The sequence below is a fragment of the Amblyomma mixtum genome, chromosome 3 (assembly GCF_055824585.1).
Source record: "Amblyomma mixtum isolate Tamu chromosome 3, ASM5582458v1, whole genome shotgun sequence".
Lineage (NCBI taxonomy): Eukaryota > Metazoa > Arthropoda > Arachnida > Ixodida > Ixodidae > Amblyomma > Amblyomma mixtum.
Window position 1 is genome coordinate 193,704,080 of NC_143014.1, and position 25,319 is coordinate 193,729,398.

Below are 25,319 nucleotides of genomic sequence, written 5' to 3' on the forward strand. Positions count from 1 at the left end.
CCGATTGCATCTGCTGCCGCGCACATGCGCAGACTGGCTGCAGCATACACACGAGCCCACAGGCACGCGGCGTGTATGGGTGGCAGATGTCAAGGCTTTGGCTGTACGTGCACCACGGTGCCATCCCGGACCAGGTATGCTTAACCAAAGCCACATGAAGCAAGCGTTCCAGCAGCATCATTCGCGCGCGGCAGATACTTTACTATTTCACCGAATATTTGAAATAATCGAATATTCGCACCCTCTAACCACAACCCTTCTTAACTTCAGCCTCCAAAAGAAAGCAATATGCACATGGGCACATTAAGTCATGTACTAAATCTAATATCCCTCGTGTAAAACGCCTGTGCAGTAAAAGCAGTAAGACTTACACCAGTATCATACTGCCAGTTCCAACGTGTTTTGAGTCAATGGTCATGAAAACTCAATGGGGATTGACCAGTGCCAAAAAGCGGTTGCCAATGACGGTTGGAAACTCCAGGGCTCTCGAGAGCACCCTTGCAGTTAGTAATAATTAAAATAAATTGACATAAAAACTCGAAAAAGCAAGAAAAAGTGCTTCAATTCTAACCCCGCCGCGGTGGCTCAGTGGTTACGGCGCTCGGCTGCTGACCCGAAAGACGCGGGTTCGATCCCGGCTGCGGCGGCTGAATTTCGATAAGGCGAAATTCTAGAGGTCCGTGTGCTGTGCGATGTCAGTGCACGTTAAAGAACCCCAGGTGGTCGAAATTTCCGGAGCCCTTCACTACGGCGTCCCTCATAGTCTGAGTTGCTTTGGGACGTTAAACCCCAATAAACCAAACCAAACCTAACCATTTTGGACTGCAATAACCTGCTTTTCTTTTTTAATTAGTCAAATGACAGCTTTTCAGACTGTCAAAGCATTATGGTCAGATGTAAACAAACCTTGGCAGATTTTGCTGTGCTCTGTGTCCTTGCATTTCACTCATCTTTGCCTCTAAACATGATTTGCGATGGCCGAGAATGAGAAGAGCCCCACAAGCACTGCAACGATAGCAGTGGTGAACCCAACACAGGCAGTCATTAATATGTGGCAGCTTCACCAGCAATAAATGAATGCTTCTGAAGTGTGCACACTTCCTATCATTTCCTTGCAAATGCAGACAGGATTGTGCCGAACTGCTGAAAAGCTTTCCCGCAGTTTCCATTTTTTTCTTCAAAACACTTATTTCATTATGCCTACCTGCCAACCTAGAGAGATCAAAAATCAGAATTTATTTGCACCAACCAGATGGGGGGGAAGGGGGGGGGGGGGGGGGGGGGGGGGCAAGCATGAAATGCAAGCAGCCACAGCTACTTTGGCTTGGCTTGATATGGCTTTGATGGTGATGTTGCCGATTCCACGGCGCCAGTTAAACAAAAACTGCTATTGTGCGGGTAGAAAACTTTTCGGGAGACATAGGGATGTGGTCGTACAATTGGAAGGTTCACTAAATCTGGAGTCTCCCAGATGAATCCGGAGGGTTGGCAGCTACGAGTTTGCGACTGTCACAGTGCCACTACATGTTTTTAATAAATGCATGTGCACCTACTGCAATCCCTCTGATTGCATACTTACCACTCAATGACCATTGAAATTCGCAATGCGGCAGTGGTGCATCTGATTAGCCCTTGAAAATTTCAATTGCCATCAACTCAATGGACACTGAACTTGCCCGTGCGGCAGAGGCATTGCTAAACTACTGATGTTTTAGAGCTATCCAGCAGCCTTTGTGAATATGCTTGAAGGAATCATTGTGCTCCAAGGAAGCTGTTACTGTGCATATGAAAATCATGTGCTGGGAGGCTACACCCAACGAAGACGGCTGAAAGAGCTTTGACGTTCAAAGTGCAAGGAGTGTCATTCAGACTAATATGCAAACATGCTCTGGATTCTGGGCAAGAGCTCTTTGGTCTCAAGTGCAGCTTGAGTGATAGCCCGCTACGTATTTTCAACATTCCTGGAATGGGCAGATGCCCACATTCACAACCCTGGAGGATAGAGTTGGAAATCAACTGCACAAAGTTTAGAATCAAGAACTAACATTTTGTAGCCATAGCTACATTACGCCAGGTTTTTGCCTCTTCGCCGTCGCCGCACTGCGACGTCAACACCATGGCCCTCGATTCTCCAGCAACTCAGCTCATCGCGGTCGCCACGCGGCCACCGCTCTTGCCGTTGGGCGCTCGCCGCGCCCTCAGTGTGACGTCACACAACAGGCCTCGATTCTCTGGCAACTCTGCTTGTCGTGATCGCCGCGCGGCAACTGCTCCTGCCGTTGGGCGCTCGATGCACCCTCTGTATGATGTCACACCCTGTGCTCCGCAGCTGTGATAACCGGGAGTACAGAAAGGGAGAGCTCGCATCGCCGCAGCCATAGCTGAGGCCGCAGTAAGGATGGTGAGAAGTCGGCCAGCCTGAAGGAGGCCAGGGATCGCCGTAGAAATGCAACAGCAACAAACACGACTTGAATGCACACAATATTCTGTGAGGTCCTTGGGCAATGTGGCACAGTTAAGCTTGCATATGAAGCCGCAATGTCCCACTAATGATTAATGGTATCAATCAGCGCAAGGGCATCTCAGACCACAGAACACCACAAACTAAAATTGTACCACCAAGGGATAAGAAATTTGACAAATAACGGTATTACCGCATTTACATGAATGTGACTATACCCTTTTTTTTAGATTTGAAATACCAAAGTGGGGAGGTCCACTCACAATTGAAACCAAAGCATGGCACCATAAAGGCAAGACAAACTGGATATCAGGGATGACTCAGCGTCGTTGCAATTTTATGTTTGCTCTACCACTCAACCACGCAGCGTTTGGCCACTGTGCGTGCTTTTTCATGATTTTTCATTTGCATTTTTGCTTTCAACTGACACTCAGCATTGATGGGAATGTACAGTTCATGCAAGGGCTGCCGTTCCAATCGCAATGGCACCGCCACTGTAGCAGCGCTTCCGAGCAGTGTTTGTAGCTGACACAAGAGCTGATGCCGCTTAAACACAGTTTCTCTCTGGTTCTGTTAGACGCATTTGACTTGACTGCCGACCATGTTTTACGAGTTTTTAAAGTAGGGCTTCATCTATCATTTGTGCTTCAGGGCTGGTAAGCAGTCAGTGTTCGTTCACACCTACATTCAAGACAGCTGTCATCCTTAACACCGAAGGAATGAACCGTGCGCCAGGATGAAAGTTCAGACATTTCGGAAAGGGTGACGCAGGTGCGGCGGCTGCAGAGAAGCAGCAAAATTTTCAGCTGTTCCATGCAGTGTCATGCTGTGGTTGTCTGCGAAGCGGGGGATTTTGCTAGAGGACGATGTTAGAATGACGTGCTGTGGAACTGCCGCAGCGATGATGGCAGAATTAGTGAGGACGATGGTACAAGTGTGGACGATTAGTCCAGCGACTAACACGGTTTCATTTTAGGATATGCCCACGAGCACCCCACTCCCCCTTTTTTCCCAAAGATGCAATATGCAGAGCTCGACTTACAATCCTGTAAATATGGTAAACAGCCACAAATGACCTTCATTAAATAATAACAGCAAGTGCACACTGCATGCAAAGACAAAAAACCTCAAAACTGTGACAAGAGCCCAGAATTTTATCCCATCTACACAGTGCAAATGTTCCCTTAAAATACGAATTCTTATGCACTTTTGCTTGAAAAAAAAAAGACTACCTCATTGCCAGGCACCAAGCTCTATTCCAAAATTGCTTGCCCAGCAAGAGAAAAAAAAAAAGCACCTCGCCCTGTCTATGTGTATTGACTATGAACTCGAATCCATCGCCATAAATCCATGATATGACATTATCTCAAACCGTCCACAATCCTAACCACCGATTCAGGCCATGGTGTGAATTTCCCTTCAGCAGCCAAGAGGTGCTGCACTTGCACAATGAAAACTGCACTGGCAAACTCCCATGGCGAATGCCCCCAAGTAGTTCCCCACACCCCGACACAGTCATGGAAGGAGACATACACAGATAAAAGTATAACACTAGTAGCTTGAACTATCCTGGGTTACAGCAAAAGGGATATATAGGTTGCAAGTGGATACCTTTTTCACAGACGCAATTTTCAGGTTCAGCTCATCCGTGGAAGGTGAAATTGGAGAGTTGCCAGATGTAATTTCACTGGACAGAGAGCGAGCAATGGCCATGTGCTTGGCTTGCTTCTCATCGCCAAACTGGGCCAATTCAGACTCAAATGTGAAGTCCAGCTTCATGTCCCCGCTGTCTTCTCCCTGCGAAAGGTTTTCACACAAAGCAAATTAAAATCCATATATTATTTAACTGATGCATGTACCAAAAGCTCTTTAAATAAAAGCAGACAAAGTTGCATTCAGCAGTACATACCGTAAAAACACGCGTATAATACGAACCCAAATATAATAAGAGGTGACGTTTTAGAGACGCGAATAGGGGAAAAAAAAAAAAGTTTTACCCGCGTATAATACAAGTGATGCAAGCTCATAGAAGACATTTATTCAAATCGCATCCCACACTTCAATCACTTTCTTCTTCAGCAGCGCTTTCTTCGGACATTTCTTTGTCCGAAAAATCATCCCAAATGTACTCATCTTCCGTGCCATCGAGGGCATTAGACACGCCTCACACACCAACGCACAAGGTCATTTGGGATAGCCGCCCAACGCGTCCACGATCCATTTACACAGCGTGGCTGGCGAAGCCCGCTTCAGCCGCATTACTACCCATTCCACAGTCAATATGCCATATAAAAGCATCCTGTTACCAGACAAACAATGTAAGTTCCAACTCCAGACCCAGCCAGGTCAGGTCATATGTTAACTGTGAGATTCCTTTTTGTTAAGAATTTTTTATTTTTTAAAGAGGTGTACCATGGACAATAAATAAAAGTTAATGATAAAACTGCTATACATCAAACCGCAACCTCAATGTGATTATTGGTTACACTGATTTTACAGTAGCCTGCATTACATTATATAGTACAAGAAACTGCAACCAATTGACACACTTCATGAACCAATTTCCTTCACTTTGTGCACATAAATGAAAAAACTGGCAGAGGCTTAGCTTGGTTAAGCTCGGTAAGCTGCGAAAGCTCGTTGTTTCTTCCTGGCTTCACACTGGCGAGCTGCCTTCTGTTTGGCAGTAGACGGCATGGCAAACTATCTTTGTACACAGTGAGAAAGATCCACCGTGACTACCCGCCGCGCTCCGCCAACTGATCGAGCTGAAGCCTTTTTTTTATGCAGCTGGTATGACGTCACCTCGGCTGTAGCGCCCCTGGTGAGAGGAGCGCGAGGCTCACCGCTGTGACTACCACCGCCCTCCGCCGACGGATCGAGCTGGGGGCCCTTTTTTTTCGCAGCTAGTATGACGTCACTCCGCGAAAGGTCAACCGTAACTACCGCCGCGCCACGCTCAAGGCTCAAAACCTAGCATAGTATTGCTTTCGCAATAAAAGTAAAACCAGCTCATTCGGTCCCGACAGCTGGAGGCCTCAGCTGAAGGGACCGAAGGCCGTAAAGAGTTGCACTCGAGTATACAGTAGAATCTCGATAAACGGAAATCGGTTAAACGGAACAAACTCATCGGAGTGGGTTGGTTTTCTATTAAGGCAATGTAAAAACATCTGGTTAATTGGAACTCAAATGTTTCAACCATTACATAAACGGAACTGAAAACACTCAAAACCAAAACTAGTTGGGCAAGCGCAGCGCCATCGCGGTACGCATCTGGCGAGTAAAACGGCTCCCCGAAATTCTAAAGGAATACAATCCTGAAACGTCTACAATGTAGACGAGACTGCATTATTTTTCAAGTTGCTCCCTTCAAAATCCCTCTCCTTCAAAAGAGCAGTGCACCGGGGGGAAGCTGAGTAAGGATAGATTGGCCGTCCTCATCGGTGCAAACATGGCTGGAAGCGACAAACTGAAGCCACTTGTGATTGGAAAATCCAAGCATCCTCGCTGCTTCAAAAATGTCGTGACCTTGCCCGTTTCCTACCAGGCCAACAGCAAGGCGTGGATGATGCAAACGATCTTCAGAGAATCGATTTGTGGCGAGGACGCACGCTTCTCGCAAAAGAACAGGAAAGTTATATTCCTTGTGGAGCTCTGCCCCAGACATGGAACCGTGCTGGGGCTGAAGTCCATCACAATGGAATTTCTGCCAGCAAACACCTCAGCACTGCTACAGCCTATGAACCAGGGTGTGATCCAGGCGCTCAAGTCGTGTTTCCGCAAAAACCTGCTTCGGAGGATGGTGTTATGTATAGACCAAGGCAAGGAATATAAAGTGTAAGTCCTGCGTGCCATTTACCTTCTTGATGGCGCTTGGTGGCAGGTTAGCGCAATGAACATTGCCAGCTGCTTCAGGCATGCTGGGTTTGTATCAACAACAGAAAAACCCTGCACACAGGATGAGCCTGATGCCTACGATGCAGCTGAAGAAAATCTGCTGTTGGAGAAGTGTGCTTCGATGGGCATCCAATTTGATCAGTACGTCCAGATTGACAGCGACGTGGCAACATGCCCACAAAATGCCGTGGAGAGCATTATAGCTGATGTCTGCCCCCCAAAAGAAAGCGAAGACGAGAACATAGACTCTGACTCTGTGGCGACACCTGTGCAGGCAGAATCGGCAGTGCAAATGCTGAAGAGTTTCTTCCAGCGAAAAGAAGGCTCCGAACTGTTTCTCCACAGCCTGTCTAGTATGGGTGACGCCATTCAAAAAAAGAGGCTGCGAGAGCTGAAACAAGCAAATATAAAGTTATTTTTCAGCAGCCATTAAATGGCAGTTCCCTATATCCTACCGGCAGAAGAGTAAGCGGTCTATTGGCTTTTTTACATTAAATATTCCTGTATACTATGAGGAAAAAAAAATTTACTTTGTGCAATAAAGTTTGTGCCCATTGTGTACTGTTCTACTCCTTATTACCGAAATTTCAGGATCCACTTCTGTGGAGACCGCCAACTGCGCGCCCGCCTGTCGTGTCGGGACCGCGGAAGTTGACTGCGCAATGCTGAACCCATCCTCTCTGTAAACAAAACTTCTGATAAACGGAACATATTTTTTCGATCCCTTGAGGTTCGTTTAACACGAGTACACTGTATCTTAGCCAAAGCCAAGGTGGAAACATCTTCCACTACAAGAGTAAATCACAGACATCTTCCCAATGTTAGTTCAATCTTTCGTGGCAGATGACATCATTTCATTGGCCAAGACACCTTGTACACAGCCAATACACGAGCCGCTGTCGTTTGGTTTATTGGTTTATTGGGGTTTAACGTCCCAAAGCAACTTAGGCTATGAGGGACGCCGTAGTGGAGGGCTCCAGAAATTTTTACCACCTGAGGTTCTTTAACATGCACTGACATCACACAATACAGGGGCCTCTAGAATTTCGTCTACATCGAAATTCGACCACCACAGTGTTTTTTGCGTTTTTCGAGTCAGCAGCCGACGAGCTTAGTTTGAACTAATTGATTACATCTTGGGACACAAGCATACAATGAGTGGGAAGCGTCACTGCTAGATGGTGTGACCTGGTCTGCCAACCAATGCGGCAGGTGCCTGGCAGCATATCCAGTCGGCGTCACTTGTGGACAAAAAATATTACAAGATTTTAATTACTGCAAATTGGCACCAAATGTACTTCTGGATAAAGCAATTTAAAGTATATCGATCACATTAAAAACAAGTAGCAACAATGAGCATTGTAGTAGTGCAAATTCAAAACGCAGACAGATGTGCTGCATACAAACAGGAGGCAGAAGAGGGGCTGAAGCTGGGACAGGTACCCTTTCAGCTAGCTGGTTCTTGGTCTTTATTTTCATTTCCTTCACGTATGCTTTTTCCTTTCTTTATCATTTTCAAATTGCTCTTATCCTCCCACTACTATCCAAGTGAGAATTCTACCCTCTGTCCACATTCGTGGAGATTTTCAGTGTCAACCCATTATACCCAACCTCCCAATCTTACCAGGATACAGGTTTCTTCCTCTTCATTACCCTACAACCTTTCGCTCTTTCTACTGCAAGAGCCAGTTGTTATGTTCAGTCTGCTTTGAAGTCTAGAAAACTAGAAAGTCTCAAAATGCTAGAAAGCTGAAAGGGACACTAAGATAACTTGGAGCTATATTTCAGTATATTAGCAAAGACTAATTTTCAGAATGGCACTGTTAAGACTTATGTGATTGTATAGTTGCAATCTCAGGCATCAAATTTTTGCCAGTCTTTGATACGGAAATTGCAAAAAACGGCACAGTTAATTAGTGATAAAATAATATCTTGAAATCCGTAAGGAATAGAGAAAAATTGCATATTTGTTTTTCCAGGTGCCAAAATAGTACACTAGACAAGAAACCTTCATACGTGCAAATTAGTATTTTCTTTTTTGGTAGGAGCAGGATGCAGGGTTTCCCATAAAAATCATTTTCTTGTGTGCTACACTCACCTGTCAGAAAAAGCTATCTGCAATTGATGGCAATTGAGCACTGCTGTATTTTGTTTTGTTCCATTATTTTGTTTTGTTCCTGCGATTGTTATTGCCTCTAAAACGCTATCTGTTCTTTTTTCGTGTAAATTACAATGTATACTACAGGTTTTTGTTTGTTTCTTGTTTTGTTTTCTACATGTGCTTTTTGTATTTATGTTTTGCACCTTGGTGTTTGCTCATTCTTATTTTGCGTTGTGTGTCATTGCTCCCCCCTGTGTAATACCCTCGATTGAGGGCCTTTAGGGGTTTATTGAATAAATAAAAAAATAAATAAGACCACGGCAGCAACTGAACACGGTACTCTCATTAACTCTTTCCTTACCATGAAAAAAATAATTTTGGGAGTTCTGAAGTAAGAATTATTTCCTTCAGTGCTAAATGCACTGCACATTATCATATATCAAACTCTACCTTACTGATTACACTTCCAAACAAACAAACAAAAAAAACTCCAGAGTTGCCTGTGCAAAAGCTTGTAAAATTTAGTGGTTTAATATGCAGGCAACACAAAAAATACATACAAAACAAAAATAAGCCCCTGCACTGAGCCAAAAACTTATTACAAAAATATCAAATGTACAATATGATGCACATGTTGTTAGCTACCCTTATTGCGATTTTCAGCTGCACATATAATACACTACTTTCTGTAAATTTAGGCAATATGACTGCTGTGCCACTAGAGAAAGCAGTCCTCAGAGGACATGAAGTGGAGGTAGATGTGGGATGTGCTGAGCATTACACTTGTTCCCAGTTACCGGGTTGTTCCCGGGCAGAAGTTTCAAACCGTGAAGGTTTAATATGACATTTTTCGCCATTCCGTCATGCTGCACTGCATGCTTACTATCGGGAATATCAAAGAACGGCTCCAAAGCAGTAAATAGCAAGGCCTTTAGCGGAAGGAACAAGTGCATGGCATTACTAGTAAATGTCCCTTGTTGGAAATGAAATGAAGTAACCAGGCACGGCACGCACAACACACCTTGGGCTTGCTAGCCTCCACAGTGTCGCTGGATGCCTTAGATGCAACAGGTGCCAACATAGGAGCATTTGTACTGCCTGGTTCCTGCACAAAGAACGGCAACACACTGCAGAATTCTGAGGCAGCACACAGATGCCATCAACGTAACGGAGGAAGGCTCTGTTGTTACCATCACTCTCCAAAATCATAAGCTAATCAGATCTAGTAATCCTATAATGAGAAACAAAAACAAAATGGCTCCACTACCTGTGACTTGGTTTGCGACTCGAACTTGTCCAGAGCTGCATTTTCTGCTTTGAAGTTTTTGTTTTCAAATATGACAGTGCCCATAGGCTTGCTGGAGTCCACGCCCACAGCCTAAAAGCAAAACAAAGACGCACTTGTCTACCACAGGACTAAAGAAAAAGCTGAAGCATATAGCATTCGTTTCAAGCAGCTCTGCAGAGTAACTGCATAATCTTTTACACTAAACTACGCAAAACAAATCCCTTCAATATATAACTGCATTTTTGCAACTGTAAAAGTCATTACTACATTGAATAGTGACTCAGCAATGGACTTTTCCCAACACTACAACAGTGGAAGGCTAACCAAAATAAGGCATAGCCACCTACCTAATCCATAGGGCGCAGCTCACTGTAGGAAAATGGAAAATTTCTGGTGGCAAGCGCGGATGGAATTCTAGAGAATGGTAATAAACATTTCAACTAAGTCACTTTCTCTACAAAGGTAGAGGCTCAGACCAGAAAGCACATATGCAGCATCCTCAGGCCATATGGGGCATGTGAAGTTCTCTTGTTGATTACAAACTAGGTCTTGACCTCTCACTAGCCCCTCGTGAAAACGAAGCCCCGGAGGGACTGACACCGTCGGTTGCGATAGTGCATACTTCTTAACCAAGTCACACACTTTCTTACAGTCTTTGTAGTCCTTCACGACACTGCACTTCGTCTCCAAATCAATAGCCGTGCGCTTTCTTTTCACCAGCAACGTCGTCCGATAATCAGCGGGCGGATCAGCCATCTTCCGTTTCAGCAGCGATTCAAACGAGACGGAGAAACCACATGGCCAGGAACAACTTCGACGCAATCAACTAACACAAAGAACCAAATCCGTTGGCAGAACTGCACAGAAAGAGCGGCGAGCGAGCAGATCAGTGCTATCGGCGCATTGGCAAGGTTCATTCGTGTTTCGGAGGGTGGCGCGGCGTAGAGCTATGGGCGCAGCCCATTTGTGTTCGGAGGGGTGGAAGGGCAGGGGGAGAGAGGTGCGTGAGGCTGGCGATGCGGAGAAGGTCAGAAAACAGGTTCTATGGTATGAGCACGCGGCGGGGAGGGTGCAGCGGCTGGAATTTTTTTTTTTAAAGATTTCGCATTTCACTACCTTTTGGCACGAGCACTCAGGAGCCAGACTTCATTGTTATAACCGATAATGCAGCATGGAGGCATTGTAGTAAGCGGGTAATTTTACCATAGAAAACATACAGAAGTGGATGGGGCAGCAGCTTTTCGTTGTTGTAACAGATATATTGTAAAAACCGGTATCATTATAAGTGGGTTCGCCTGTATCCTGATTGGTCGAGAGGGCTGGAACACAGAAAAGCAGAGTAGCTGAAAAGAAAAAAGCTAGCAGAACCGAGCTGCTGTCCTTTGGGTTGGGACACTACCTTTACACCATTCAGGAATATTTATTCAGTGGGATAAATGAAGGCCCTGTGTAAGCATGTCAAACTGCACAGTAGGCGAATTACATTAGAGGAACAGTTAGTTAATCAGTCACAAGCACCTCTAAAAGTGAACTTGACTATAGACACCAAATTTTTGTGTGCATGTTTCTTATTTCAAATGTTGCCCGAGACAATATACGTGAATCACACTGTAATATTCACCTACAACCAATAAATAATTTAATTGAATTTAATCTTGTTGCCGTTTTGGTTTAATCAATCAAACTGGTTGTGACATGCAGTTGGTCTTGAGGAAACTACAATATAACTGCTGACACACCGTTTGCTGTCATTTCAGCTATTGAAGCAGACCGGAATAAGTGTTGTGAATTGAAAGTACAGTTTTTTTTTATCGTGCATCACATGACCTAAGTGCAACCTACACATCAACCCCATCGTTCGGCTGATGCAACCAGAAAAGCATTAGAAAAGGAACTGAAGTATTATTCAATGGTCGCAGGTGAATACCATGTGGTGATCCATGTATACTAATGTCACATATCATTTGAAAGAAGAAAACAATTAAAATTAGGTTTCTATAGTCCTTCAAGTGTCCCCCAAGTTTTTTTTTTTTTGGCCAGTAAGGGGAGCAGTAGGGGAAGGGAGTAGACAGATAAGCGGCAATAAATGGCATATACTAATGAGTGTTGATATGTTTGCAAAATCTCCGTGTAATTTGCACAATACCTTTTTGATGCATCAAGTTAAAAAGAAAAGTGGGCAAATTGCGAGAGTAATAAGGTAAATATTGGCATGAATCAATATTTAAGGCAGTCAAATTTAACTAAATTGGAAGCAGAAACAACTAGCAGCAGGGACACGTGAACTTCGACAGCCGCGGCATGTGTGGGGGTTGAAGACAAACCCCAGAAGCACCTTTGAAGCAAGCATACCAGAAGCAAGCATCAACCAAAAGTGTTTCGTCCCATCAGCCTGCATCTCTGACGTGCTCTTTGTTGGTGGAGAATGAATGGTTACAAACCCATTTACTGATCCTTAAGCTGGGCTATGAATGGATGATAGTACTTAAGCATGCGTATAGCTAGGAGACTGTATTCGTACAATGCGCTGAAGCATAGCTTCAAAGTATCTAGGAGGCTATGGCCGAAACTGTGCACTAAGATGAATATCAAACTGTCACGGTAGAGATCCACCGCGCTGCATCGTGAAGGACGTCGGAGGCCCTTATGATTTTGGAGAGGTCCTGCTTCAATGCTCCCGACAATACGCACAGAATAAAGCACTGATGGAAACATGAAAAGCAGCTATTGCCACACACTTATCTCAAATCTTGTAAATTGCCCAGCCTTTCACGAATCAATTTACTGTGACGCAAGCACTTCTTGACAGTTCTTACAAGATCATTCGAAATTCGAACCTTCAGATAATTTGAAAATTTCCCTGGGCCATTAAAGTAGGAAATAACTTTGCTGTATAAGTGACAGTCACTTGAGTTTCAACTGATAAAGCTGCTCACATTTGCCTGTTTTTTTTTTTCTTGCTCTCCAATCTAATTTTATTAATCTCATGCTACTTTATATATGAACATAAACTGCTACTCATATGTGCAGGTGGAAACCAAGAATGATGAAACTGCCTTTCCAACGCACTGTTTCCACTGGTAAACAATAGATGAAAGGCATGCAATGAATGTACAACCACTACATTACGATTCTATTTCTCCGGTTCATTCGATTCTTATTACCCACTCATGTGACTGATTCCAGAGAGAGCTAGTAAGGGTATGGGGCAAAAACGCCACACCGATGCCAGATGGAGCGGGAAACAAGAGGGAAAGCCGCTGCAATTGCTGTCAGTAATTATCAGCAATTGATGTTTGGCAGCGCTCATGTTAGCAAAGATGTCAATCAAGAGGCATGGCAGCACTTTCAGGCAAATTTTCATGGTAAACGCCTTTCGGGCGACCAGAACTCTATCTTATCCGTTATTCTGCCGATGACTATCATTACATAGGGTGTTTTTACAAAGCAGCAATGAAGGAATTGACAAAACTTTAAAATTCTGTTGTTATAAGCAATACTGGCATAGTTGTAAGAGGATTACACTGTACATAACTTCATTGTAGGTCTCAATATCTGCATCCTTTACCTTAAGCGCCACCCCAAAAGCTCTCGCTGCACAAAACTGCTGTGATTGGTTTAAACAAAATGGAAAGCTACAAGCGGACATTTTTTAAGTTGCCTCTTGACAATTCTCGAAGAAGACCAAAAATGCCTCTTCTAACCAAGTTAAAATCAACTGAGAGTCCAAAGCAGACCAAGTTTTTTGTCCCTCCGGATTCAAAACAGATTTCTGGTAGCCTTGCTTGCTACTACTCAAATTATGTTTAAACTGTGGTTACCACAATCTGCATGTTGCACCCCAATTAGGCTGGCATTCATGTACCCACTGCATTCCTAGAGCCCATACAGAAGTCTGCATAATGCAAGAAAAATAAGTTGTGGCAATCCACTCCAAAGACACACTCACCCCTGCGGAGGGTGGCACACCAACAGGCATGGCAGGCAAGCCCTTGGGGCTGGCTCCAAGCAGCGGGGGTTTGCCATCATTACTTGGCGACGAACGCTGTGATGATGCAGCCGAGGCTGGCTGGTCGCTCACATCAATGCCACTGTCATGCTGATCACTGCTTCTGTCAAAGCTGCTCGACTTGGATGACACCAGCACATCTGCTGATGAGACTGCAGGGGTAGTCACAGGCTGTGGTGCAGATGATGCGGGGCTGCCCCCACGCAGAGCGTGAGTAATGGGCTTATCCCAGGCATTCACAATGGGCCGAATCACTCCAGTTGTACCCAGCTCTGCAATGCCGAACAGAACATGAGCACAACCTTAGCACTGCTGAATGCTGCCATCTGCCACACAAAAAATAGCCAGAACATGCTATACAGAAGTGCCATAAACCTGAGCTGCCAATGCCATCAGAATATCGGTGAATGGACATCCTGTAATCACTAGCATCATAGATGATAGTCAGTTCATCATGTGGCAGGCAACTCCAGAGAGCATGGCCAACTCCTTGTCAATAAAGTAACAGCAGAACTTCATTGTAAAGCCATTTCAAACGAATTGTCGCTCATGTGATACACTAAACATTCAACGGCTGCATAGCTGTAATGCGCCCTGCCTACTTTCCATTTCCTAATTATTAACCCTTTGCTGAAGTTCTTAGCAATACTCACCTGCATACCAAAAATTCTACTGTCAACAATTCCCTTTCGAAGAGTCGCACAAATAGCCTGCATGGTTTTTTTATAAGGACGCGTAGATACTGAAATTTTCGAATATGAATTGAATGTATCTGTTCAGTATCACAAAATTTTCTCAAAAATAAACGGTGAAACGCAGTTGTACTTTCTTCAAAACAGTGCACTGTCTTTGGAACTGAAACAAACAAAGCTAGACTGACTCAGCAGATACAAATAAAAAAAGTGATCTGAACTGTGGGATTAAATGTCCCAAAACAACACATGGGCTATTAGGGATGACATAGTGAAAGGCTCCAGATTAATCGGACCACATGGGGTTCTTTAAAGTGTGCTGACATCGTGCAGCACACAGGAACGTTTTGATCGCCTCCATAGAAACACATCCAGGATTGAACACTGGTCTTACGGCCCAGTAGCTGAGCACCCCACCACTGAGCCATGCATAAGAATGCATGCCGCTTGATTAGACAGAGTGATAGTATGCTACCGGTAATGTGTTCACACAAAATGAGAAACGAAATGAAATTAAGAATTTGCATCACAGAAAACTAAAAATAAAGTGATGAGCAGGAAAACATTACGTCGGACATTAAGAAACGAAGCAATCGTAACAGCTGAATGTCAAGCCATTTGCCGGATGTTAAAAATATAAACAAACATGAAGAAACTAGTTCTTTAATTCCAGATAAATAATTTCTGCCACCCTCCGATCCTTCCAGCATTACGAAGTTATTGGTAATATCAAGCAAGTATTCTTCTGTGTTACCACGCATCAAGACGTTATGAGGCTAGGAAAGGTGAACAAATTGTTTCAATTAAGTGCAACTTACACGTAAGTACAGCCCCGGCTGTAATATTACCGAGGAACGCTTCGACGATCAAACTGTTCTCGTGCCTTACTTAGCGAAAATTGAGAGGTACAGTATAATCTCATTACAACACATCCCAACAGTGGTCAAGATTTCAATCTGCTGTAAGAGAAGTCTGTTACAAGATGCTGTTACAACCTACTTTTATTACTATAAGTGAGTAATCAGAGAACTTCAAGCAGCGCACAGCTGCATAAAAGACCGTGTTTAACAGTTTTAAACACCTCTATATATATGTTTAATACTACTAGGTTTCGATATATTTGAGCATCCATTTTTAAAGTGACCTCAGCCAAGCCAGGGACTGAAAATGAGCATTATCTGGGAAGGGACGTGACCTGAAGCAGCAGACTTGTTTGCACTGCATTTGTGGAGCCAAAGGCAGTTTCAGCTTATCCACAGGTAGTAGCAGGTCACTTGGCAGAATTCTGTATACAGCGTGAGTAACATAACAGCTTATGCATTTGAAGGTGAGCCTAACGTTGCAAAATCAAATCTCGGCCACGGCGACCGCATTTCACTTGAGTGCGTGCAGTAGACGCTTATGACCACCGAGTCACTAATATTTCGAACTGTGCACAATCACTGCCTATGCGACGCACTGGTGCTGCTAGTCTTTTTTTTTTTTGAGAGATAGATGGTCCCAGCAAAAACTTTCTCAGCTCCGGAGCGTATGTAGTACCGGAATCCACAACTACAGCCACAGCAACCACAGGACCATCGCTGGCGGAAGGAGGTTCAGTTTGTTTTGCCACTCACCGGCATAATCGGTTGCAACATCAGAACATGCCTATGTTGGAGAGTGTGCTTTTTAATCCTCTTCAATTCCGTTAGTCGCTAACAGTTGCTGCCCTAGTGATTACATGGTCGTTTACATTAGCATTGCCTTGAGACGACCTAACCCTTGCATGTGCTGCGATATCTAACAGGAAGTAAAGCACCCAGAGAAAAGCTGTGATTTAAAGGTGAGCGAGCATGGGTTCATGAATAAACTATGTGCCAAGGAACACGCTACAGACATACCGTGCGTATTTCCTCAGCAAGCAAGGGCACCAGGATATGGAGGGGGCCTCTCCACCCCAGCAGCCCTAGCTTACCAACATTCAATGCAAGTTGATATGCGCACCCTTGATAGCTGAGCAGCGGTAGACTTTTACTGAGAATCATTCATGCGCGGAAATTACAAAATGGCCACTGCTACTGTAGTTGCTGCTGCTGACGTGTGCGTTGTCAAGGCACACCAAAGAGTACTTAAAGTTAAGCATTCGCTGCCGAAAACTCCACGGTAACGAAGCCCGACACACCTTCTTGGTCATCTAATTAAGTCTTTTCTATCCAAATGTAACTGAAATGTGCCCCGTAACCGAAAGGTTTCTGTAATTGAATAAGCAGTAAACAAAGTTCAATAAAAGGCAAAGATAGAAAGATCAATGAATATAGCAGACTGGCATAGGAAGATGAATGAAATATAGCAGATTGGCATGTTTTACCCAAATATCCATTGTAATGAGATTATACCATACTTCATACATGTTTGCACAAGCTAATGGTGTCTGCACATATGCACTCTATATCTCTATGGAATGCACAAAAATTTCCTCGCAGAAGAATGCTCCATTTATTTTGGCCACACCTATGCAGCCATAGATGAGCCAGTAAACATTAAAAACAAATTAAGTAGCCCCAGGTAACATACAAAAGAATTCAAACCTTTTGTATTAAAAGTAGAATGCTGCTGAGCCTTTGTGCTGGCAACTTCTATAGAGTCTGTGGCGCCTGCTTCACTTTTTGCAGGCAGCTGGGACTCCGCCTTTGAGGAGATCATGCGATCAGACTCCCGCTTCTTGATCAGGCGTGGAGGAAGTTTGTTCTGTCGACCATGTACATTGGCTTTGCTTCTTGTCTGCATAAATAGAACAAATTCAGCGTTTCTCAAAAAAAAAAATAAAGCAAGAGCCAGTGTCAAATAATACTTCAGCACACAGGTTTAATCAAATTCGATCATTGGATTGACAGATGTGCATGTCATCACAGCACGTGTACCACACGGTAACAGAACAACTGAATCGCAGCGCTCTGCCACAATCTTACTGGTGGAAAAATGTGCTAACCTCCTTCTTCTTCTTGGAGTCTCCATCAGCTACAATCCTGTTACGTTTCTTTGAGGTCACCTCTTGAAAACCTCCGTCATCACAATCACATAGAGAGGGATCAGCTGGATGATCATCAATAACGACGACACTAGCATAGTTACTTAGATCAATGCCTTGGAGCGCATTTGGTTTTTCCTTCTCAAGTCTGCCACTCTGCTGTCCTTGCTCAGATTTCTTGGTGTGTTTCCTGCACAAATAAAAAAATATATGTACATATATATACATATACATAAATGAGTGCAAGGCCATGGCCAAGCTATTAATTGGACCCACCTGCCACTAAGGTCAGTGAGAGCTGCTTGGACTCCCCCCGGGTCCTGCAGCTTTACTTCATCCACTCTGTAGACAAGAGCAGCCGGCGATGGGTCTCCCTTAGCAGTCACTTCACCTGGACGCTGCTGCCGTGCACGGCCCCCTGGCCGGGAGCCACTCCCTCGACCCATTCTGGCAGGTGGCCCGCCACCTCCAGAGTCTCTGCGTTGCACGGAGCCCCGACCATTGCGGTCTCCTGGAGGTCCGCCTCCACCCCTACGAGCCTCACCGCCAGGCCGGCGACGTTCCTGGCCTCCAGGGGCCTTGGGCCCAGATGATGGGTTTTTCTTGGAGCCCGGTGGCTGCTGGCGTGCACCCTCCTCAGGGCCCCGCCTATCCGCCACGTCACTGCTCTCTGAGGCAGTCTCCCAATCTTCATTGCCATGGTCAGACAGGGCATCCTTGTTTGGGCCTGTGCCACGACCACCCCGACCTTTGTTCCTCTCAGGGTTATCCTGTCTACGTGACTGGTTTTTCTGAAAACGTGGTGGAAGTGGCTCCATGCGGTTGGGACGGCGCACAACAGGGCGGCTGCTATTAGACCGTGGCTTGCTTCCCTGGGATACTTCCTTGTTTGCGTCCTCATCCTTGCTGCCTTCCTCCGGCTTTCCAAACGGTGCTTTCGAGGTGGGTGGCCCATAGCCGCCAGCTGGGTATCTGCCCCTTGCACTTCGGCCCAGTGAGACTGCACCCCCACGGCCTCTACGTGATGGCTCACCACGAGGAGAAAAGGCGCTTTTTTCTTCCTTGTTTTTTGCCTCGTCTCGACGTGGCTCCCGGGCACGTCCACATTCTTTCCCTGCCCTGCTTTTTCGGTCAGCATCCAAGCAAGCCTCTTCAGAGCCCTCACTCTCTTCCTCCTTGGGCCGCAGCCGACTGCTGGCCTTTTCCTCTTCCACACCCGAGCTCTCCTCACTACCCTCATCCTTTTTTCTATCGAAACGGGGCCCACGTTCAGTCCTGCTTCGACGATACTCCCGACTACGACCCCTGTAACCCACACCACCAAACCCATTGCCACCGCGGCCCCCACGGCCTCGGTTTGCCTCAAATCTTCCCCCACTTCCACCGCGCGAACGAGAGGTTGCAGCACGCTTCTCAGTATCGTCCTTTTTCGCAACCTCCTTGCTTTTTTCTTCATCAGTACGAGAGTGGTCCTCAACCTTCCCTTCTTTGACGTCTTCTTTTCCCTCATCCTTAGCAACACCACCACGTCGCAGCGCCACAAAGTTCTTCTTACTCGGACCTGCACTGTCCAGCTGTTGTTGAGTCACAGGAGGTGGATGGTGTGTATGCCAGTCGCGCCGTTTACTTTCACCAGCAGCTGAGTAAGGAGTGTCTGACCAATCTGGCACCTGGGGCTTCTCCTTCACGCGTTCAGGAGCCAGGCGGTGGGGTTCTATTTGTTGCATTGGTAAGTCTTGCCTTTGCTCAGCGGGAGGCCTGCAAACATGCAACACCAACACTAGTGGTCTCGAGCAGAAATGATTACGCAGGTACCAGCACTAAGTACAAGATAAACGCGCACACACAAGCCAGACGCTTCCAATATACAATAAAACCTCCTTGACTCTAAGCCCATCAGACTGCACAAAATGTTTTGGTTTTTGAATTACCCGAAAATGAAGAGAAATAATAGTAGCAAGTGCAAAACACTCTACTGTTCACAGCGCTTTAGACACACTAGATAACTGCAGTCAATGTTTATTCACTCCTTGCCATGGGAGCTTCTCTGGACTCTGCGTGGGCACCACGCCACTGCCAGCCGCCACTTTTCACATCCGCAAAACAAGGTCTGGCATCTTTCTTAATGTAATTTGAGTAAATGCAAAACACTGATGCTTATGTTATAGCATGCAGACAGTATGTCAGGTTTGTGGCACGGCATAGCTCCAAGGCGCATGCACAGAAGGGAACCCGTCTGTTAAAAAGGAGCAACAAGACTGCGGGTGCGGTTCCCATAACCACATCAGGCGCAGTGTGCTTCATTTTGTATCGCAAATTCAACGTGGCATGCGGTGTGCACGAATTAGCAATAATGCTCCGCACCAGCACTGTTAGAGTGCATGTAACTATTGAGTGGAGATCAGGATCTGCACTCGATTTTTTTTTTTTTACTCTTACGTCCCCCGTCTGTTTTGTGCACTTCTCCTTGCAATGAAGTGGTCAGGTGCTGGTGAACACCAAAAGGTCACTTTAGCCGATGTGACATCACCGTGCTTCACGCTAAGTGCCACTGCTGTATGCATCATGGTGTAGAAGCATCAAAGAGTACGATTAAGTGCTTGAAGAGGTCATGACCCAATTTTCCAGAGTGAAGCTGTTTACTGCATATTGTTCACTATGCATCTCGGAACAATTGGGCAAAATATGAGCTCATCTGGTGCAGCGGGTAGTATGTAACTGAATTTATAAAAGCACTCTTGAACCGTATGACAGTCAGGCGATACTGCCGCGCTCGCGATCCAAGATTAAATATGCCAACAGTCACTTGCCAGCTCGTGACTGAACAAATGAATTACGCATAGTGAGCATAGGGGAGTGGGTTCGTTGTTTGGGCCAGGGGTGCAAAGGGGTGAAAGGGGCGATTTGGAGAGACTATGCAGGATCGCTACGGTACTCAGGAGCCCACACCCCACGACAGGGGAACGAATACAACAAGAGGCACGAATGCCCCGAAACGGACGAAATTTGTTCGAACTTCCTGCGCGTGGCGCGGGTGAGGCATCCGGCCCATCGGCGCCATCTTGAGCTCATTTCGAAACTTGTTTTTTTGTGTGCATTTTGCGACATCTCCAAATGGCGCCGGTCAAGTAGAACAACCGCACTAGCCGGTTTTCTGAAGGCCTTTTCTGGGCCTCTAATTGGCTGGAGAGCGCACGCGCAAGGTGAGCCATTTGGCCATCATGGTTCCACGGTTCTGCTTCACGCGTGTGGCCGCTTTCGTTTTTGCACAGCGCTAGCTTAGCGAAGTTTTTCGAGATGTTTTTTGCAGTTTCTGCTTTCCTACGTAGCATAGTTTGACAGTAAAAAGTAACTGATGCCGGGAGACACACGTATGAAGACGACGACGCGTAGTGCGTACAGGACGGAGATTGTCCGAGCATTGTCTACCTCATCGCCTGTCCGGTGTTCGACCATGCTGGATGAGGATTGTTTGGAGCCTCGGCTAGCGTGGTCCCACCCCACGCCTGATCAACTTCTCCAGAATCCAGGCCCGGTCCCAGCACGTTTTGTCAACATGACGCGGAGTCTCACACGGCAGAGGAGATCGTCGCGCGTACAGAACACGCTGACATGATCAAGCGCGGCATGGATGCGAAGTCTGCTATGCAGCCAAAATTTCACCTTCTTGAAGACGATCTGGTGCACTCTGAGGCAGAATCGGGCACCAACTTTATCATGGTAGACATGACGGTGCTGAAGGAGCTTTTTGCGGAGGTAAAGTGTGGCAAGTGCGGGCTGGCTGCGCTCGATTTGAACAAGACCAACAAGCCGTAAGGACTAGCAGTGAAACTGGAGGAGATGGTGCTCGCTATGCGACCTCCTTCGTCGCAGCCTTGAAAAAGACCAGAGAAGGCTGAAAAAATCAACACCAGCCTTTTTGAACAATAATGCAGACAAAAAATGTGTCTAGTAGGCACAAGGGGAGGCATAAACTCCAGACTGCAGCCTCAGACAGGGGTAAATCACCAACATGAACCACTCAAGACTACACCCCGGGACAGGTGGAAATCACCACCAGCATGGACCACAACTGTTTAGTTACTTAGCTTTTGGAGACCTCATGAAAAAGACTATAGAGAAGGCTGAAGAAATCAACACCAGCCTTTTTGAACAATAATGCAGACAAAAAATGTCTCTAGGAGGCACAACGGGAGGCATAAACTCCAGACTACAGCCTCAGACAGGGGTAAATCACCATCAGCATGGACCACAACTGTTTAGTTACTGAGCTTTTGGAGACCTCGTGCAATAACTGGCAAGACACTAACGACATATTGATACTGTCTTGGCTAGATTTCAAGTTCACAATTTTGCTGAATTCCTAAAGGTATAGGCTATTTTGACCTCAGGTTGTCGTGCGATATCTTCAGTTTTATTCAGTTTGACATATTTAGAATCTAAAGACAGTTTAGGAAATGGGAAGAACATGTCATTTCTGGCGGGAAATATCACAGTGAAGCTACTGCCCGTTCATCTTATAACATATGGTCAGACTTCAAATGCAGCTTTTTCAGTTTCATACTTTTGTAGTTCAAAAGCACAGCCTTTTGGGCTTGTTGGTGCATGATCATGCATGATCTCTGCGCTATATTCTCTCACTATGATCATATTTTTGGTCGATCTCCTCAGCCTTATGCAGGGTTTTGATAACTTCATTTTGGTTCACAAAAATAACCTTGGTACCATTTTCTTCAGAGACGAATGAGGTACCCAATGACATTCTTACTTCTTTTGTTTAGGTCACATATAAATAGCAATTTACAATTAGCTTAACGAGTTGCAGTGTCAGATACTGCGACTTTTTACTCCCGACGTAGTGTATATAGCAGGATGACATGCCTTTAATGAAAAACAAAAAATGTCATCGGGTATGGGAATTCTCCGGCTATCAATTCAATTAAAAGCAACAAAATACAATGAGAAAGTTCATTAAAGCTGCAAACTACCTAATTATACCCTAGACTATGTAAGATAACTTTTGATCCAAGACCACCAGCTCAGTTATGATAACATTTTTGGAATCAGAATCTGTGTGCAAAATTTCACGAGATTCTAGTCATAAATAAAAAAGTACTAAGACCCTCGTCCCCCCTTAAGAAAGCACAACCCCACAAAGAAGGCTTCCACACACTTTCGCACTCTCTCGAAGGAGCCTGCTGTCATGCCAGTGCAGAAAATGCTCGGAACTTTTGCGCCTGCCGATCACATGCGCATTGCGTGTCGTGTGTTACCTCGAGCACACTAAAAGGCGCAAAGTGCACCCACTCCAATTGGAGGCTTGAATTTTAGGCACTGAATTTACAAATTATGCGAGGTTACAACATGTGTTTACTGCAGCTAAGAGATGGCCAGATATTGGCAGAAAAAACTGGGAGTGACATGTCTGCAGTGACTGCTTACACGTGAGAATGCGGAAGCATTAGAGTAGTGAGTCATGCTACCATGTAGAATGACCGACTACGAGGCATAACTATTCATACTTTGCACATACTACATACATCTTACATTAAGTTACTTTTAAAATGCTGAGTCATGCTACAATGCAGAATGACTAAGGCATGACTTTCATACCTTATGTTTTGTCATTCATGACTATACATGTTCGATTACATGTGTTGTGACCTCTGACATCAGAGTGCCGACATCATCCGAATTTCGTGCCATGGACAGCAACGAACACCAGCTTTTGTACTAATGAGGCATATAACGTTTTTCACATTTTGAAAAAGCGCGCGGTGCACCTGCTCATAGTGATTATAACACCTCTGCTGTACAGGGCGCAAGACCCAACTACCCAACTGGGGCACTTCCTTAGAGCAGAAGGGAAAGCGAAGAAAAAAAAAACAGCCGCTGCAAAAAGAAAGAGGAGATGAAAAAAAGTAAACTAGATTGGTCTAGTGTCGAGCAGGATTCCAGCCTACTACAAGAGCTGGAATGACAGCAAACGACATATCAGCAATTATATTGCCATTTTTTTTTTCTTGCCTCTGATGATCTAAAAACCAACTGAATGTAACGGCACCGTTCGGTTAACGAAACTGAAACAGCATGGGAGAAGAAATTCAATTATAGATTATTTAGTGGTCATAGGCGAAAACAAACAACAAAGCCTCAACGTCTCATATTCAGCCAACAAGCCGAAGCTGAGACACAGCTGTATCAGCTTACAGACTCCTCAATGAGCAAGATAACTCACATGGCCCTCTCATCCCTTAGGGAATCTCTGCTTGTACGACTGTCCCTGCTATCAGGCCTTGAGGGCTGAGTCTCTCGCTCCCATTTGTCCTACGAGAGAAAAAAATAACAGTGATCACAAGTTATTGCACATTTAGTAGAAGTTTACAAGAGCACTCTGCATTTGTCAACATATCAGAAGTGCACTACAACGAACTAATTTTGAACAACATACAGACAAACCTCCTTATATTGAATACTAATAGAGCGAATTATTGGATAAAATGAACAAAAAGCAGAGTTTGGTTCGTCCATGCTTTAATTTAATTGCAGTTCAATTCCAAAAGAAATGCCACATGCATATTTTCATGCAGTATCAGTCGCAACAACCAAACGATTTTTAGGACTCCAAATAATTCAGACTTAATTGAACAGTCATGCACCTCACGGGAATGCACATAATCATGGCCAATACCTCTGACAGAACATACATCAGTGAGACTTGGGAGTCTAAAGTTAGATTTTTCAGCCTAACAGATCCAAGCGAATGCAATTGCCATTATAGATAAAAGTGGATGAAGTTCGCAATGCAACAACTTTTCTCATTTTAGTTTCTAGCTTCTATTGAAATGCATGTATTTTTTCCCTTTATTAAACGAAGTAGTTTCACACCACAGTTTCGATACAACCAAGTTTTCACGAGCACAAAAAGGTAAATGTGGGCAAATTCCATTGTGAAGTTAAATTTCTACTTGTTGTAAGAACACACAGGTTTCTACTGCTAATGTTAGTAACAGTAGCAGCCTATCAGCATCGTATAATGCCGATTCTCTTCAGCAAACATCAGGTAAGACTTCATGACCACACCATGAAGTGGGTTGTCTTGTGTAAAGCTTGTACGATATAGGTTTCTCATTTGTGAATGACGCAAGATATAACTTGCGCCCATCTCAACATGCTGTGATGGCTCAGTGGTTTGCAAAAATGAGTTAGAAAATGCCCGTTTTGCGTCACAACCGCAAAACGGGCGTCACAACCGCAAAGCTTTCAACAACTGCAAAAAAAGTATATTAGATATTAAAGTCTGCGACTGTCCCTTTGAAGAATTGCCTTGTTAAATGCTAGTGGCACAAAGGATAACACCGCGGTCATCAATAGCCCCTTGCTGGGGTTGTTACAAAGAGTTTTAGCTCTTATTTTTCCCTTTCATAAATGTTCAGACTCCCACCGAGGCTTTATATTGAGAGTTGCATTACGTTAGTGCAGACGCAGTAACTCGCACTATTTATCCACAAACTAATGCTAGCAATGTAGCATTCTATTATTTGCTCAGATGATAACGACAATACCAGGTCTTACCCTTGCCAATCGCTGGTCATAATCTCTTGCATTGGACCAGGTCCCCATGACATCCCTGTTTTCACGTTTTTCACGTTGTTGTTTTTCTTCAAATTCTCTCTCCCTGGAAAAGAAAAAGCACGTCATGGTTACTTCTTCACCGTATGTGCTCCAATAGTGGAGTTGTTTTGTTTAGTTTAGTTTGTGGGGGTTTCACGTCCCAAAGAGACTCAGGCTATGAGGGACGCCGTAGTGAAAGGCTCCGGAAATTTTGACCACCTGGGGTTCTTTTACGTGCACTGACACTGCA

General features: G+C 44.9%; 1 protein-coding gene across 8 annotated transcripts in view; it reads right to left on the minus strand.

Annotated features, from left to right (window-relative positions):
- Positions 1-25,319, minus strand: part of LOC149353154 (uncharacterized) — a 99,471-nt gene that overhangs the window by 16,681 nt on the left and 57,471 nt on the right. For 7 of the 8 annotated variants that reach the window (XM_089582341.1, XM_089582345.1, XM_089582339.1 and 4 more), the window contains 9 exons: positions 25,031-25,133; positions 23,694-23,782; positions 17,732-19,213; positions 17,417-17,645; positions 17,016-17,208; positions 13,697-14,028; positions 9,727-9,837; positions 9,481-9,564; positions 4,073-4,258 (listed from right to left, as the gene is read on the minus strand). In XM_089582341.1, coding sequence (XP_089438467.1) covers positions 4,073-4,258; positions 9,481-9,564; positions 9,727-9,837; positions 13,697-14,028; positions 17,016-17,208; positions 17,417-17,645; positions 17,732-19,213; positions 23,694-23,782; positions 25,031-25,133 — 2,809 coding nt within the window. The remainder of the gene's footprint in view (positions 1-4,072; positions 4,259-9,480; positions 9,565-9,726; positions 9,838-13,696; positions 14,029-17,015; positions 17,209-17,416; positions 17,646-17,731; positions 19,214-23,693; positions 23,783-25,030; positions 25,134-25,319) is intronic. The other variant, XM_089582342.1, reaches the window with a different exon arrangement.